At 34.9% G+C, this 18,607-nt stretch overlaps 1 protein-coding gene across 3 annotated transcripts in view; it reads right to left on the bottom strand.

Annotated features, from left to right (window-relative positions):
• The window catches only part of TTC21B (tetratricopeptide repeat domain 21B), a 34,167-nt gene that overhangs the window by 13,392 nt on the left and 2,168 nt on the right, over positions 1 to 18,607 (bottom strand). For all 3 annotated transcript variants that reach the window (XM_071434996.1, XM_071434993.1, XM_071434994.1), the window contains exons 4-20: positions 17,860 to 18,026; positions 15,602 to 15,724; positions 14,030 to 14,187; positions 13,558 to 13,642; positions 11,983 to 12,081; positions 11,202 to 11,394; positions 10,158 to 10,255; positions 9,450 to 9,650; positions 7,543 to 7,672; positions 6,850 to 7,007; positions 5,719 to 5,943; positions 4,749 to 4,987; positions 4,340 to 4,412; positions 3,857 to 3,967; positions 3,347 to 3,485; positions 1,802 to 1,908; positions 286 to 474 (exon numbers count right to left, since the gene is read on the bottom strand). In XM_071434996.1, coding sequence (XP_071291097.1) covers positions 286 to 474; positions 1,802 to 1,908; positions 3,347 to 3,485; positions 3,857 to 3,967; positions 4,340 to 4,412; positions 4,749 to 4,987; positions 5,719 to 5,943; positions 6,850 to 7,007; positions 7,543 to 7,672; positions 9,450 to 9,650; positions 10,158 to 10,255; positions 11,202 to 11,394; positions 11,983 to 12,081; positions 13,558 to 13,642; positions 14,030 to 14,187; positions 15,602 to 15,724; positions 17,860 to 18,026 — 2,495 coding nt within the window. The remainder of the gene's footprint in view (positions 1 to 285; positions 475 to 1,801; positions 1,909 to 3,346; positions 3,486 to 3,856; positions 3,968 to 4,339; positions 4,413 to 4,748; positions 4,988 to 5,718; positions 5,944 to 6,849; positions 7,008 to 7,542; positions 7,673 to 9,449; positions 9,651 to 10,157; positions 10,256 to 11,201; positions 11,395 to 11,982; positions 12,082 to 13,557; positions 13,643 to 14,029; positions 14,188 to 15,601; positions 15,725 to 17,859; positions 18,027 to 18,607) is intronic.

The raw sequence follows: 18,607 nt of genomic DNA, 5'->3' as shown, positions 1-18,607 counted from the left end.
AGATTGTTTCAATCTCCATCATTACTGGTACCTGAAGACATGCTCACTGTGAGTGCATGCAGACACCACTTGAGTCAGGAGCTCTTGTAACAGACAGAAGTTAGCAGTGCATGCAACTATTCTATCATGATAAGCAAAGAAGGGGAGAAAGTTCAAGGTTCTATGTATATCATGAAACAGAAATAATTGCAAATTATTCTATTCTGTGAATAACTGGAAAAATGTTTTGCTACAACTAAAAACTGAATGGAAAAACAATGCAAAATAGTCAGAGGGGGAACTGACCTTGTTATTGGTTTCACAGTGAACAAGGGCTTCTTTGTAAAATTTAATTGCTTTTTCATAGTTTCGCTGGGCTGTTGAATGTTTTGCAATCTCAGCACAAATCTCAGCTGCTAACTGTTTCTGTGCAGGAACTGCATCCAGCTGCTCTACTTGAGCCCGTTTCAGCACTCTGCCTTGTAATTCCCGAGCCTGGGGTGGGGAAAGCAGGAAGCAGTCAAGAATTATCAAAGGAATTAATTTCATTCATCTACCATAAAACAGTTAGCTTGTCTTTTTTTTAAGAGAAGGAAGCACTAATACTATTCTGGTTCTTACAGCCCTACCATTTTGCCTAGCAGGAAATTAGAACTAAAGCACAAAATAACATCCGGGGAAAACTTCCACCATCTCTCTGAAAACCAAGGGAAGAGACCTGTTTAAGACATTTAAGTTAGTCCTGCTGAAATCAAAATGCAGGTATTTTTGTGTAAATGAACATGGCATCAAAAGGAAAAGGAACAGGAAAATATTTCAAAGAGAATTAGGGTACAAGGAAGGACAGTTTTGAGGGCAGAAGAAAAAACAACAAAAGAACCCCAAAAGGACAGAAAGTTTTTTGAAATGTGACATAGCGAAAAACCTGGAAGAAATAAAGAAGTAGAGAAAAGAGTAAGAGAAGGAGTCTGCTTAGGCAGAATTTAATAAAAGAGAACTGGGGGAAAAAAAGTCAACTTTGAGAAAGAAAGAAGTACATTATAAATAAAAAAAAAGTAAGAATTTAACAAAGACAAATCTTACTGAAACTGGTATTTAAACCCTCACATACAAATACCTTTCTAACCAACCTGCAGACTTTCTTGCTGATTAGAAGATGCTACCAAGGCTTACCATTGCTGTTACCTTCACTTTCACAGAGTGGAGGTGTAATAGAACTGAAAGTACTGACTACATCTCTTGCTAAACCTTTTTGTTGAGAAAGCATTTTCTAAGGGATTAAACCTCTAGCATCCAACTTTATTCTTTCAAGCCTCAGTCTGAGGGATAATACTGAACTGCAGAATGAACAGATCTTATTACTGCTATTTAATACTAATACTGCTGTTCCGCAGTACAACAAAACAACAGGTAGCCATTGAAAGCTGCTACATTTTGCTCTGTGAATGGTTTTCAAAGTTGAGCTAAAGATATGCCATCTAGCTGCCCTCATGGCCAATTTCATTTTCACCTGATATGCTAAAACTATGTTCCACAAACAAATAAAGGCAAAGTAAGATTGCAGGCTTGCATTAAAAACCTGCATTCTGATCTAAAATTCAGATAACATTGCTTGCAAAAAGCTCAGACTGTGTGTACTTTACATTTCACAGCAGTCACTGGTGCTTTTTCCCCAGCATACACTCATTTTCCACATTCACACAAGTATTATGGTTCAAATATGGGACAAAAGTGAAACCAGAGGTAAACATGAGGATATCGCAAGTTTCACAGGTATTTTTGATTTTCCTCATTACCTGCCTCGTTTTGATTTTTTCATTACCTGCTGTAATGAAACTATAGCTCTGTCAATCTTCTCCATTTTGCTGTAAATTTTTGCCAGAAGTACCTGGTAACGTACATCTTCCATCAGAGAAGACAACTCATTAACTGTAAGAATTACATTAAACAAACATTATTCTTGAAGGAGCTGATGGATCCCAGGAAAGCCAAAGGAAGAAGAAACTCATCACACCCTCCAGTAAAGGGTTACATGAAAAATTCACAGCTCCATCTTACTTATTTAGAATTGTGATCTGACTTGGTGCGTTGCTGGTGGGCAGAGTATGTTGGTAGTAAGCAGAGTAAACATTAGAGACTACAAACAAAGTGAGATTTAAGGCCAAAGATACTGAAAGATACAAACAGAATAAAAAAAAATTGACTGTCTGGTCTATTAGCATTTTCAGAGACACGAGAGAAAATATTTTGATGTGAGTGGACAGGAAATAAAGCCATTCCTGACATTTCTTGTCAAAATCCTCCTAAGAGTCAACAAAAAATGTCCAAATTGATATAATGTGCTACTCTACATGCAAAAAGCATGAGACTCTTCAATGAAATTTCTAGCCAGACCTCAATCTATTCTTTTGCTAGAGTCTGGAATAGACATGAATTCAATAAAATAAATAAATATTTCAGTATCTACTTAAAAGCAGCAGGCTGCTTCTGAATGATGGTTAGAATAAATATGCATCAATTAGTATTTGAAGAATTCAAGCCTTCCCTGGCTTAAATTTATTTTACTCTACTGACAAAGCAGTATCTTGAGCACAGTTTCACATTAAAATATAGACACAAGCAAAAATTTTGTTTTATCTTTATTAAAATTCAGGAGTTTCTAGAGCTATATTCTATCAGAAAACTGGTCTTTAAGGGCTGTGACATGTTATTTTACATCAGAGATTAGACTGTGTAACTTAGACCATGTAAGATCATTCCCTTCAGTGTATTTCCTAAAATTCATTTTTTTCCACAAAGGATATTCTAGCATTTCCCAAAAAGATTATTACATCATTCAATAATTTTCCCAATCAGCCAAAATAAACATTTTTCTCTTAGAGAATGTGTATTTATCAAAACACAAAAAAATGCATTTAAAAAAACCCTTTTCGCTTCATTTTAAGACAGAAGATAAGATTTTAAAGCACACGGGTCAAACTGTATTTAGTACTAATTATTTTTTCACACTAGGAAAATCAAGCTGTCTTGAGCATGACTATTAAATTAGCCAGATCCTCAATGGCTTAACTAGGACAGGAATACAGTATTAAATCAGAGGACTTCTTCAGTAAGAAATAGGTAAGATGGAAAACCAAAATGCCCCTGAAAAGCGTGAAAGTGATACAGTGACATAAGAAAACCTTCCAGAATGGACTACTAATAATACTGCTTCTCTATTCAGACAGCCACAAAGGTTAACAAATGTAATTAAACCACTGGGGAAAAAGTGCCCAATGAACTCATTTACTCCTTAGAGTCATGCAGAAAACACAAATAACAGTAAAAAAAAATTGTATATTTTCCTGTGAATTAATAACAGTCCTACCAGGATCATGATCTAAAGCTTGCTGAAGTACTTTTTCTGCCTGTTCATACTGCTTCAGTTTCATTAAAAGCTCAGCCAAATCATAGCAAAGGAAGTTCTGTTGACCACTTCTCACTGCAGCCTCATAGTAACCGATTGCCTTGAAGAAAGAAGCAAAAATTTGTGTATAATTTAAAGACAAATCTTAAAGACAACAACCTTGTTACTTAGGTATTCAATGGCAGGGTTGCTTTACTTTTTTTTCAATGGAGAAGTAATAAAACATGGGTTTCAGTGCAGGCCCAAACCCACGGCAAGTCAACAGAACTACAATTCAACAGAACTAAAATCCACTAATGTGCGGATCTACCAACTGTGCCTTTGGCCACATCATCTGAAGGGAATCTCAAAACTTACTTTCAGGACAAAATGTCTATTTTAGCACTCTGAAATATAATACCAATTGCACCCAAGCAAAGCCCACATGCTGAAACAGTACTCAACTAACCTAATACATTAATTATAGAATACCTTTGAGTAGTTATGTGTTTTGATTAGGGCTTTTCCAATTTTACTTGCTAAAGATGGATCTTTCGGATTTTTCTTCAAGGCCTGCTCGTAGGCTTCTATGGCATCATCAGGCTTCAACAGTAAAACAAAAACATGTGTAAGTCAAAGATTAAGAGAAAAGGTGTATGAAGAAAACAAAATCTGGTAACAACTCCAGGAACTCCAGTACTGATTCATAAACCACAATACTTCTGAGAGAAGAGACAGTGTTGCTCTAGAAAACATTTCCTCCTTGACTTTCACCAAGTAAGCTTTTATAAGAAATGTATTTTCAACAGTTTTTAATTTAAACAGTTACTTGTAGTCAATATTTATCATTTTATATCCTAAAGCAGTTTCTGTTTGACAAACATCAATCAATAAGAGTAAGCATGCCACAATGTTTCAACTAGACAAAGTCAACAAACTACTCAAATATTCCATTCATCTCTAGCAAGCACTCACCTCTTGAATATTCATGTATGCATCACCAAGAAGAAGAAAAGTATGAGCACTTGGCAGTTTTTCTACTAGGTCACTGGAAACAGAAGACAAAACCTAGCTTAGTATTTAACACGTCAATACTGGTATCTAAACAAGAGAAGGGCAGAACAATTTTATCCTCGGCAGATTTTAGTTTTTTATTTCTCAAAATAAACCCAAAAAATCTGGTATATCTTTTCAAAATAAGACTTCCAATTGTTTATTTATTATTTATTTATTTATCAATTATTTATTGTTTTAAAAGTTACCACATTTGCTCAAATGAGTTCATGCCACTAAATATTTCTCCTTTCTTGCAGTAGAAAGAAAAAATGAGTTCACCACGGTATCAGTAAACATCTAGAAAACTATGCACACCACAAACTTTTACCGATAGCAGGCAGCATACAACTTCTTATCTTTCCTATACTGAAGATAAATATCTGCCATTTTTTCTTTAGCTTGTACAAAGTAAGGCTGTTCAGGTGTAATATTGCGGAGCATAGTCAAGGCATGTTTCACATCTCCTTGAGCAATTGCCAAATCTGCATTTGCAATCACAACCCTTAGTTCCTCGGGTGTTCCAGAAAATTCATTCATGGCATCTTGGATGACTATAGCAGCTTCATGCTACAAATAATAAAAGAATAGAATTAATTTAGTTCCTGTCAGTGAACAGCCAAAAATAAAGACATTATTAGCATTTATGGGCGTTATGCAAACCAATCAAAAAAACCACAAACGATAATATCCACTTGTTTCACCATAGTATTTTTGATTTTTTTAAATAAAACTCCGGTGATATGGACTACTAAAAGAAGTTTTAGTACAGAAAATTACATTTGTGTTGCATATAAACACGTACATATTCAAGCTTCAGCTAGAGAATGCATTTAGCACCTTGCTCCAACAGGTCCTGCTTTGAGCAGGCTGGCCTCCAAACCACAGGACTGTACAGCTTCTCTTACATTCTTATACACAGGTAGCGTCCTATTGCTTATCCAGACACAGCTGATAGTAGGGCTGCTGCTACACAAAGATAGGGACATGATCCAAAACTACTGCTAAATAGCATCCTGACAACAAAACAGGGATCTACATCCCAGCAAATGAACATCAACAGTATGAAATGGTTTTTGGAGTCTCAAAATTGAACACCTGTAAACAGTTTGTTTTTCTTTGCTCTGTACAATTTAAGGTACTGAAGTTCTCAAATCAGATATCCACATGCTGGGAAGTTTTACTAAGCAAATCCTCTTGGTAAAAGAAGTGGTTTTCTATTCTGAACTAACAGAATTGGGAATGGGAAGAGGAAATTGTTTTCAGGTGTGTTTTGTATTTTAGCAGGTTTGCCATCTTACCGGTTCTCCATTCAAGCGATGAGCTTCTACCAACTCTAGGAACACAGACACACGATCACTTGCATCAATTTCAATACTTTTTCCTTTTGTTTTTGAGGAAGCTATAGGTTTTCTCATTCCAGGCAAATTCCTTGCCATCTGTAAGGTTTTAATAGCTTCTGATATTTCTCCAACCTTCTTTTGGGTTTGGGCCTTAATTAAGTGATACATAGGATGTTCTCTCACCTTAAAAAAGAATAAGATAAAGAGTTTCCAAATTTTACTTGATGTATTCAAACCTCTTGCAAGATTGTTTTTTTTAATATTGACTTTGGTTTCCTTTTTTCCTTCGAATATACACAAATTCAATTTCAGAAATTTACTTACAAAATTACAAGAATTGTCAGAGTACGCAAACTAGTAATTTAGTAAGTTTTTTAAGTACAGAGAAACTATTACAAGGGATGACACTTTGGGACAGAACAACATTAATCACTGCTTTATTTTAAACTAGACTGAATTTTAAGGTATTCTGAATGTCTCCCACACTGCTGCATGCACACTTCACCAGGCTATTAATTAGAGGAAATAAACAATCATTATTTGGCACAAGTTCTGCATGCCATTCTTCACCTTCCTAAAACATACTTCACATGAAATAAAAAGTCTGTAAGAGAAATACAGCTCTGTGAAATGGCAAGGACCTCAGTTAGGTAGCTAATTAGATATAAATCTTCAGCTTTTATGTATCACTTGGAGAAAGGAAGTAAGATGGGACATGCTTGCAAAGAAATGGTAGGTTCCAGCTAAGTGGTCTCAAGACACTTGGGCACAACTCAGACCTAATGAGTGGTGTGTGTGTGTGTGTGTGCTGTGTTCCCAACTCTCTGCTAATCCTACATGAGGTCAACAAATCAAAAATCCCATACTGTAATGCATAAGACCCATGAAATGTGACTTGTGAGGGGTTAGTTTTGTCTTCATGGTCATTTATTTGATAAATATTCAGATATCACATTCATATTAACATTTAGATATTAAATTTGTAGTGGAAGAATTATAAAAAGTTCAGTTGAAAATTATTATGTAGAAAAACATACAACTTCAGATGAATGACTGAATAAAATTGTTTCGTTCTTTTGTTAAACTCACCTCAAAATTATGGCTTAGACAAAGTTCCAAGGACTGAGAACATAGCTTGATATTGTTTTGAGCCAAATACACCTGGGCCATCAGTAAGTGTGCCTCTGCATAAGAAGGGTTCCTTTCCAGACAGTAATGTAAATTACTATGGGCTGCTTCAACGTCCCCTAGGAAGTGGGGAAAGGAAGGGAAAGTGAAAAAGCAGTTGACATGAAATACAGCTATATATATATACACATACATATACACACATACATATATATATACATATATATACACATACATATACACACATACATATATATATATATGTTATATACATAGCATTTTTATTTGCCTTTTTTAAAAAAATAAATGTCAGCATCCAGTGAATAAACTCACATACAAAGCATTCTAAGGTTATGACATGAAATCAAAAGCAGGTCAAAGGTATGGTATTTTCTCATTGCTCCCTCTGTAAATCATTCAATAAATTAACTTTTTGGGAAACAGTAGATAAAAAATACTTATTTATAGGTCTGTAAAATTAAGATACTGTCATATAAAAGACAAAGAAATGAAGAGCAAATGTTCTTCACTTAATTGTTATACAGTATACTGCAGTGAAAGAAAAATATTCTTTATTATTTACAGATGTGAAATTAATTTTTTATATTAAATAAACTAAGGAGGTGGTTAACTACCTATTCATATAACTATTACCTGACAAGTATTTCACTTTTGCAAATAAAAAGACAGCTTGTTGAAGACCAGGCACAGTTTTTACAACAGTTTCAAGAACTGAAGCACAGTGCTTGAGAAGTGGTGAAGGAGACTGTCCAGGACTTGCAGGCTAGGAGCAAAAAAACCAAGTAAGTAATAAAAAAAGAATGCCAACAAGCTAACAAAAACCAGCATTTGAGTCAACAGGGTTTAGATTGACATTTCTTTTTAAGTCTGAGCTTCACTTTCAACTCCAATGAGCATTAGCAAAGCCTTGCAATTTCCTTCAGTCAAAGCAACTGTTGTTGAGAAGAAATATAAAAAACATTTGAAATTTAAGGGGGCAACTTCTTGATATCAGCAGGAACACAAGACAGTCTCAGACTTCAAGGACAATGAAACACCTCAGACCTGACATACACAGAAGAGTCAGGCCAGAAACATTTGGTTACACATTCTGAATTAACAGGCCAACTCATCCAACATAGCATTACTACGAATTATATTTCAACAAAGCTGAAGTTGGAACAAATGATGAGAAAGTTGAGAAGAAAAGGCTCTGCTCCTGTCATGCATACCCTCATCCCACACCACAGAACATATCCATACTGCTAGCAACAAACTGAAAATAGAAGCTGAAAAACAGCTGCTCTCATGCAAACTGCCAGTACAATATCCCATCTTTTAATTGCTCTTTATCAGAAACATTATTCCTTCCCCTCTATTACTTTAGCTAATTGCTGGTTTATACATTAAAAAAGGAGAAGGCAACCTAAGCATCATTCTGTTCACAAATAGTATTTTCACAGGACCCAAAACCAAAATGGAAGCCTCCACCACCTAGCTAACTCCACACTTTATAACACCTGTGGTCCTTTTTTGCAATTAAGAGATAAAGAAAACTTCAGGGAAAGCCTGTCTTTTCTTCTGAAAACCTTTATATGGACAAAAATGCAGAAAAGCAGTTTTAACTCCAAATTAAAAACCATCATTGCTGTTCAGCATTTCTGGAACGTACCCAGGGAAATCTTCAGATAAGAGCAAAACCTCATCGAATGTCACTTTCTGTCATGGCCATCTGTGCCATGAAAATGTCACTGCTACTGACGTTTTAGACTTTCAAATATTGTCATTTTCTTATAGATGACGAGGCAGCTCACAACAATGGAAAACTACTTGTTTTCCTGTTAAGATTTTAAAACTCTATATAAACCTATTTATGGAAAGGTTCTACAATTAGGCTAGAAATAATGACAGGATAACAGAAGTCAGCTCCCAGCTATTTCAGAAGAATACTCTATTTAAGGAAGACACTATTTAAAGAAACTTTTAATGTGTTTCTCCTGCTTTAAAGATGTCAGGTCCCCATTCAATTTATTAAGTTCTATATGCCTTTGTTGCTAAAACTAGAGCACACAAATTCAGCCACCTGAGTGAGATTTTTCACTGGAATAAGCAATAATATAAAAAGGCAGTATTCCACTGATTTTTACCAACATACAAAAGAAAGAATTTACGTATATTGAAAAAATATCCTAAGCCAACAAAAATATTTCATGGATAGGGTGGTCGGTGTGAACATCCTAGTTTCATAATGTGATAGCTCTATTCACTGTATCATTATAGTTTCCTAAGAGATACTAAGACAGTGCAACTGCACACACAGAATGCTTTGAATAAATATCCCAAGTTTCCTCAGGTGTCATTACTGCCACTTGCTCGCTTCACAAAATGTGTATTTTCATCATTACTTTGACTAAAAAGTGGTGTAATATCCCAAAACATATTCTTACTTCAAATAAATTCACATTTTAAAAGGAAAATTTTCTAATTTTTTGCTTCATGATTAACTGTTCTCAAAATGAAAAATTCCCATTCTTAGACAGATGCAATCTATAGGTACTTACCTGTGCTGGACAAAAATTAAGATATTCTCTAATAATTTCTAGCAAGAAATCAGGGTTTAGTTTTTCAAAATATTCGACACCAAGAGGAAATCCATGCAAAGATGAAAAGTGAGTATCCAGAACATCGTTCAATAAAGCAAAAACGTCTTCTTGTCTCTTATGTTTTTTCATAGCTAGGACTGCATGCAGGAAAGATAATTCCTACAGAAAAGAAAAAACAAATACAAACCCTCAAACATTCTGCATATTCCAGATACATTCATCTGTTACTCATGTAATACTACAAAATTATTAATGTTAGCCATTTCTTCTTTGTATTTAAGGATACTCTTAAGACACTTAGCATGTTGTAAAGGACACGATGATTATTCTATCAATTAATTCCTTTAATTTGTGCACGAACCTTTACATTTGTCTGATCACAAAATCCTGGAAATAATTAATATTTGTCCCTCCCTGACATATCAAAATTATGTTCAGAGAAAAAACACAGCTAGAAAGTGATGTTTTTGCTCTGCAAGCAAACAGCCTGGTTGCCAAGTTAAACAACACATTGACTTAAATAAAAAGAGAAACTGAAACTTAGACTTAACAGTACTCCATTAAGAATGCTCTACTCAAGTGACTGAAATATAGAAGGTGTAACAGTTAGAAGGCCACAGTTCAGATTGTAATCAAAGTATCTCAGTAAAGAAAGATGCCTCCTACCCCAGATTTCCCAATGGACTGCTGAATTTCATTAAGAAACTCCAGCTGATGCTCTGCATCTTCTAATTGCCCTTGTATTAGCTGGCAACGGATAATTCCTGTAACACATGGAAAGACTTTATTGCCAATTCATCCTCCTAGTCAAGCACATGCTTCCTTTTCCAGAACTAACTTTTCCTCTCCTCAATCTTTTCATAAAGCAGTGACAGGAAAAGAAAGAATGGATCAAGACTTAGAAAGAATAGATCAAGACTTAGGGTAATGCCAATTTTACATACTCAGAAAAACCTAGGGTAGGTGATACATGATTGATACATTAATATGCTACATAGCAGTTTGAAATGGTAAATCTTCAACTGGTTCTAGACTAAGCAGAAACACCATAAAGTCTGGCTTCTAAATTCAGAACAAGTACAAGAAGGAAAACAACCTCAAGCACACACACAAACCATTCCTGCAATCTAAAGTTTTTAATACTGTTTAAGGCCATGGCACAGTTAAGGAGGATAAAAATACAGGGAAAAATCTGACAGGCAAATATGACGCATTTATTCTCCATTTTCTTGATACATATGAGACTTGCTATAGAGTGGGAGTTTTTTGGATGCAACACACATATCTAAAGTATGATGCTTTGACTTGATTATGTTTTTCAAGCTAATTTGGACAAAACAAGGACATGGACAGCTTGTTCCATCATGCCATTGAGTTTCTTATCTTTGTAATGGCTAAGAGTTCTCTAGTTCTTTGGTACTATAGAAATTAAATAATAAAGTCAGTAAAATACAGCAAAATGTCTGTTCCTATTATTACTTTGAGAGCTCTAATTTAGAACAGAAAAGATTAATCTTTTAATAAGCAAGACCAAATGACATATTCAGTAAGAAGACGCTGTTGCCACAAGGAAGAAAGCACACAATGAATCTGAGAAAACAACCCAGTGCTCCTGTTCTAACAGTTTTGGATTTTCCTAGTACCATTAATTGGAAAATTTGGACAAAAAACATTGTCTAGCAAAAACTAAAAGGAAATGTAAGAACTTACCAGTTAGTGCAGAAACACTTGTTTCATCAAGTGTCATAGCAGTCTTGTACCATTTTTGAGCTTCTTTCACTTTCCCTTGTAAAATCATTTGGTAGCCAAGTTCAGTAGCAAATTCTGCATTGTCAGATGCCAAATCAAATGCTCTTTGTACCAAGGTTTGTGTATGCTGAAGGATGAGCTGGTTCCGGCCACACTAATGGTAAGAACAATCTTTAAGCCTTAAGCTTTTCTTAGGTTTTGGATTCAATTAGACAAACACACTGAATATAGCCAGAGCAGTAGAGACAACATCATTTCATGTAAGAATAAATTAGCCTGCAGTAATTCTATAAAAACTGTGACATTAATGTGGGATGGATTCAAACATAAATATACAATACCATACAATAACTAATAGTTGCTTTGAGTGCTTCTTTATAGCAACTTTTGATAAAGACACAGATTAAAGAAACCTTCACTTTCAAGGTTACATGATTAACCTTGTCAGTTTTGTACAGTAAGAAGATGGTTGGTGAACATTTGAGTGTATTTTCACTGTTCCTCACTTAAAAGCAAGGAGTAAAACCATTTTTGGAATGAGATGGCTTAAACATTGTAATTCATGCTAAATATAAGACTTGAAAAATATGGTTACCTAGGCTACATGAGTTAATCTATTTCAACTGTCCAAAATTTTCTACTTTTTAGCAGATATTTAATATCTGCTACCAAAAAATAGAAGAAAACCAGGATATATAGACAGCTGTATGCTGCTTAAGGGAAAAAAAAAAAGCATACTCACTGTTCTACTGAAAGCTAAAGCCATTTTACAGAATAGTTCAGAATTACGTGGTTCTAATCTATCCAGTGCTTTAATCAGGTCTCCCAGTCTTGCTGAAGCCTTGGAGAAAAAGGAATAATATAATAAGTAATAGAAAGAATTAACAAATTAGGACAATCAAACAGTTTTCACTATAAACTGCTCACATTTTTACTATGTGCTAATATCTTGAAATGTAAATTCTGAGGTTTTCAGGCTGAGGAGTTAGACTTGAGAATTCCTATGCAAATACTTTGGAATAGTAACGTGACAATAAAGCAAACCATGTGTCCTTTATCCATGCTCTAAAAAGGTGAAAGGCTTGGGCTAAGTCTGGTATAACAGAGGAGTCCCACAAAGCAAGGTAGTCTGAGGAATCTGATCTGTGAATCCTGTTCGGGTTTCAGTGTGATACAGACACACGTGCTCAAAAGCAAAGCACTTCCAAGTGCTCACAATTTTAACCCAAGTTCTTCAAAACATCTAAGAGGATTTTCTGGACATACAATAATAAGGTGCTCAGGGTTTTTTAATATGAAATGTGTAAATCTAACAGGCCTTGAAATTTATCCCTAGACATAGCTCTTAGTCACATGTGACATTTCACTCCAGAATCTTTAGTTAACAATCTACTATGTCCAGCAAGGTTCCTTCCTGGATGCCTTCAACTGGACTCAGCAATTCTTACTACTTCGTATTTCCCATGATTGTGCACAAGACTTAAATTTGATTGTAAGGAGGCTAACGACTGAGTTCTTTGCAATAACTGAAAATGTGTTAAGCAACATAAATACCTTGTCTTCTACAACTTGAAAATACCTCCAACACAATGAAAATACTTTCTTTTTTGCTATCTTTCCACCTAAATTTTACTAGTTTTTGCATGAGAAAAAATACAGAATGAATTTTTGGTGACAATTTAGATCAGCTATTTTAGAACTTCTTGAAAAATGGCACAAGTGCTGTACATACAAAATACATGTGTATACTCCTGTGCAAGAAAATGGATCTTGGGAATAGAAGGAAAAATAGCGTAGAATGCTTAGAGCTGAAAAAACCCCACAATAATTGTGAAAAAATTGTGAACAAAAAACACTGGTGTAAAAACTATGACCTGCTTCCAAAAATCTATCACTACAAGACCTCATAATTTCCCTTATTTCAATTAATAAAATATTTAAAAATAATGAAAGGCTTACAATAACGCATGAATTTATCAAAAGAGAATTTATACAAAAAAGATCACTTTGATGATTCAAATCAATGTGATTCAGTCAGGTGTCCAGATCAGATTTCTGTTTGGCTCGACACCTGTTCTCTGGAAAGATGAAGGTTAAAAATAAAAATCTTTTCCTTTGCATCCAGAAAACACCCCAGCAATAACCTAGAGTAGCCACTCAAATGAGAACAGGTGAATTAACGTATCTCCTGCAGATTAGGGCAGCGCAGGACCAGCCAAAGTGTATGAGGAGAATACATAAAGAAGACAGCCTTTGTAGGGACTAGATGCCACATGCATTATGTTGTGCTCACCATTCTGCTAATAAAAAGACTCACCTCAGATATATTTCCTCCCCTGCACAGATGATGCAGGGCCTCCATTCTTATGGCTTCTAAATTGAGGGGATCTTTCTGCAATAGTCTAAAACCAAACAAAAGGTGAATGTAAAGAAACCAACCAAACACTTAATCATCTATTTTATCCTAAAACAGGAATAGGAAAACTTGTATTTTACAGCCATTTTAGATCATGTATCTCAACTGAAAGCACAGATCTTATTTCATGCCTATCTCAAGAAAGATCCTCTTCCATCCAGAATGGATTCACATATTGATGTAGCATCCTCACAGAATTGCAAGGCTGGTTTCTAATAAAACTTTATTTACTTGAAATTTATTTTTAAAAAACTGATGCAACTAATGCAGATTCATTAACAATGAATGAAAACCTATCTACTTTTGTTTCAGTGTCCTTTGGGTGTAAACATGGCAAGAAAAGAACTTAGTGGTGTGCTACTTCATACTCAACCTATGTGCTGTTTCAATTGTCTGCTCCCAGTCCTGCAAGGCAAGTTGTAGCTTCATTTTCTTTATGAAAGCAGGAATGAAGTTTGGGAAGTTTGCAATTATCTGGTTCACAATATCCAGAGCTCCTGAGTAATTCTGTCGGACCTCAAAATATTGCGCCTAATGGAAGGAAGAGAAGCCATATCAAGAGCCTGTACATTCACACAGGTGAGAAGATTCAGAAATTCTTTCATACAGAAACCAGGAAAAAGAACTAGAGAAAGCAGTCTTTCCTGATTTACCTATCCATCACAACTAGACACAGTGCAACAATCAAATAGCAAAGGATGATGTGTAAAGCCTGGTGTGTGTGGTAGGTGCTCTGTCACAAAGGTAACTGCAGTATTGACAACTTGCTTGTCAGTTGCAAGCAAGAAAAAGACAGACATAGCTAAAGAATAAAACTGCTTCATTAGGTTTCAAGTATCTTTGTATGAAGTATCCCACAATTTTAGGATATTTAACATAACCCACTGATGAAACATTTATTCAAGCTCTGAGGCATGTACCATGCAAAAACCCATGCTCAGCAGGTAACTACTGTTGTTGCCAGAATTAACAATTTTCTAACTGTAATGCGATTTACAGGGTATTCCAAATACAAAACTTTCAGAAGTCAAAAATCGGAGGTTTAAATTAATTCCAGTAGAAATAAATTTAGGATTTAAACCCTGTTTTGCTTTGATGCTTTGAATTTACTTACCATATTCCAGGTGACTGTATGTGTGCTGTTGTAGTTCATCTTTTTAAGACAGAAATTATGCAAACACAGTAGATTTTGAGAGTTCATTTTTTAAGCCCCAGTGAGATTCATGTCTGTCTAAACCCTAATTAGTAAGTAACTACATTTGACATATACTCTTAATCTAATTCAATGGTCCACATGCAGCCAAGCACACACATCTAACCAAATACCATTGTGCACACTCTCCTGAACTTCAGTCTTCTAATATTCATTGAAGAATTTTTTCTGCATTTAGCTTTGGAATACTAAACAAACATCATGTTAATGAGTAACAATGTCTGCGATGTGTAAAGAAAACAATTCATGCCACTCCTTTAATGAAATATAATCATTGATGATTACATGAACACATACGAACACACGAAATAGACTAATGAGAACTTTAAAAGAGTGTTCACAACATTAAAAAAAAATCACACTACAGTGTTTAAATATTGCATTTTGGCAGACAGCAACTCTGTAATGTACATAGGTGGCCCCATGCAAAAAGGAAGAGACTACACACTTTTACATTTTCAAGTGATTTGAAACTCATTTTATACATATAAAGAGAAAGGTTTTCTCGTGTGCATAGCAAAATCATAACAACAGTACACCTTTAGAGTGACTGAATTTTACTATACCTTTCTTTTCACACTGGTGTCTAAAGAACCTGAAAGTATCTACAGGGTCTGAACTGTATCTCTGTTCCTTGGACAAGCTCATTATGCACTACTCTTGTCAGCATCTCTCCAATCTACAAGACTAAGATGACATTTAGGAAGAGTTAAAACAGTGAAGTAAACTTACTTTACCAAGCAGTGCAAAAACATCATTGCCTTCCTGCAGTGCTTCATCAAAGTATCTCAGAGCTTTTTTAATGTGAGTTTCTTTCCCACAGGTGAGATCAAGCCATGCTTTCAAAATTAACCCCTGTTAACAAAATACAAATTGGAATTCTTTGCTAACTAGGTAATAGAAAATTACACAAAAAGCAGAAATAACCTAAATAGGGGACTTAAAGTATCTATCTTAACTGCTTCAGAGGCATAATTATAACCAGTCTTTAGCATAATCTAACACTTGGTTAATTTATTCCAGAGTTAAATTAACCAAATAGTATATTTACTGACAGAATTAGAAAAAAACACCAATGGCACCTAACAAGTCCAACACGCTCAGCAGTCAGAACAAAACTTCACAAACATGACCACATTAGACAGAATATTTTCTGCAAATATTTCAGTACAACGTCTCCTTAATATTTTGTTTATGTGAGACACTGAGAAACAAAACAGTGCTGCAAAAAGGGAGAAACTTGACGTTTTTCTTCTACTTTCTGATTTAAAAGATCTTTTATGTGCAAGGAAAAACTCTTGACATTTTTCAAATCTTCAAAAGTATTATTAGAAAGAACACCACAACAATTAAAAGTCAAAGTGTGTCTTCTCACTGCAGAACTTACTACTTATAATAAATGAAATTTCTCTTATGTGTTCCAAACATTAATTATAACTTAACTAAATAAAATCTATTTTGAAGTGTATTTAAAGTCAAAGGTTAGTAGAAGAGCCATATTTTGTAATTGCTAACAATCAGGGTCATGATTTTGTTATGCAGTCGAGACTGAACTTTATATACTCCAGCATTTTTTTTTTAAAAAGGCAGGTGTTGTACTTCCACACAAGGAATACATAAACTATCCTATCAAAATAAGTGTATACTAAACAAATCATATTTCACCAAGTTTAAAGACTCTGAACCACCTCCCAAAAAATCAGATGTAAACATTTAAACATAATTTCATATTACCAAACTAGAAAAAGAGCTAATCATAAGCGAACTTCTAAAAAAAATTCTATATATTTAAATACTAATGTACTTTTTCTTTTCTATGCACGTGTCTGTAAAAAATAATTACTTTGAATATTTTTAAAAACTTCAGCTGGAAATATTTCACACTAAGCATGATACCCAAATAATATTTCCTAAGAATTAAAACAAGCAAACAAAATCAAACTACGATTGTTTCAATGAGTAAAGTCATAAATACCACTATTTCACCAAAATGACCTAGTCATTTCACCAAAAGGACCTAGTCCTTAGTCTTTTTAGGAAGTACCATATTATTGCTTTGTGATGTCCTTAATTACTTCGTCATTAATATAAGTTATTTCTACATTAGTATAAATTAGCCGATAGATCAGTTCTTATTTAAAATAACTACCAATTTAAATCATTAACCACTGTTAGCTGGAAAGCTAAGCCATTACTTAAATCATACTTTCAGAAACGAATGTTTAGAAGAATAGTTGCAGATTTCTAGCTCATGTAATAGATCAAACATAAAACTATAAATTACAATTGAACAAGTACTGAACCATACAGCAGAACATTTTTGTTTGATATTACTAAAATAATGCATTCAATGTTAACAGCTCTGCCTCAAAGATGTTTAACTACAAAAAGTAACTCAATTTTTTTATGTTTCTCTCCTTGAACTGAAGCTGATATATCCTTTAAAAAAATAAAATCGTAAGTTTTCAGAAATCTCTTTAGAGATTCAAGATTTTAATGAATTGTAATGTCTGTATATAAGTGCGAAAGACAATGCTATATATACCACTTATTTCAGAGAAACCCTAGGCAAATTTTGCTTTTTACAACAGCTAACAATTTATATCCCCAATCCTCTGGGTATTTTTGAGCCTTCAGATCCAGATGTCTCCCTCTAGCGAGACTATCATGCTTATTTTTTTGCTAGGAATTATGAGGCTTGGTAGCAAGTAGCAATACTGGCTTAAGTGCATATTATTTCCATTTACTGATTTATTTTAATTAAGTCATTATTATTTACTAACTGAAAATTAATATTAGTTAACAAAAAAAATAAATTATGGGAATTTACTCAGTTGTGTCAAATGAATTTATGACAGTTAAGAAGGAAAGTACTAGAACACAAAATAGTTCAGGATAACCTCCAAACAGCATTAATGCCATAAGTCTAGCTTTAGAGTATGCATTGTCCTAATAATCTTTTACATTACAGAAAGGTAAGAACCAGTTACCTCTTTACCACCACCAGAAACTCTGATCATTCTATCAACGTATTCACGGGCCTTGTCCTCACGACCAAGATGCCACAAGAACAAGCCAGCATAGTACAGAGCCTGCTGTCCTGCTGCTTTACGCTGTTCCTTCAGTCTTGCATCCAGCTCCACAATAGCATCTCGATCTGAAAAGGTTTTGTACACAGCTCTTGTTGACAGCCTCTCAAAATATTATAAAAGAACAGCATGTAAGCCAAGGGCTTCCAGATCAACACTGTTTCTGTACTGTACATTGATAAACATGCAGACAGCCCCACCCAATCAGTAATATTTAGCAGGTGCAGATGGAAAAGGCAGAAGAGTTCCCAACAACACTGTTGATGGGGAGGTCCCAGAAGTGGGCAAGTCCCAGATGACTGGTGGTTAGCCAACCTGATGTCCATCCAGAAGGGCAGGAAGGAAGATCTGGGAAACTACAGGCCTATGAAACGGACCCTGGTGTCAGGGAAGGTCATGGGTCAGGTTACTGAGTGCCATCACACAGCAACACTCAGGGGATCAGGACATCCAGGGGATCAGACCCCGCCAGGCACTGGGAAAGGCAGAAGCTGCCTGGCCAACCTGATCTCCTGCTGTGACAATGGTGACCCACCTAATAAATGAGGGAAAGGCTCTCACTCTCAGAGAGTCTTGAGATCCACAATAATTTTGCTGTCCTGCAATATTAATCCTCAGGGACTTGAATTAGAGTAATGCCATTAGTCAG

The sequence above is a fragment of the Agelaius tricolor genome, unplaced genomic scaffold, assembly GCF_023055355.1.
Source record: "Agelaius tricolor isolate 1412-34295 unplaced genomic scaffold, bAgeTri1.0.p SCAF_10, whole genome shotgun sequence".
Classification (NCBI taxonomy): domain Eukaryota; kingdom Metazoa; phylum Chordata; class Aves; order Passeriformes; family Icteridae; genus Agelaius; species Agelaius tricolor.
This window is presented reverse-complemented; position numbering and strand designations above follow the sequence as displayed.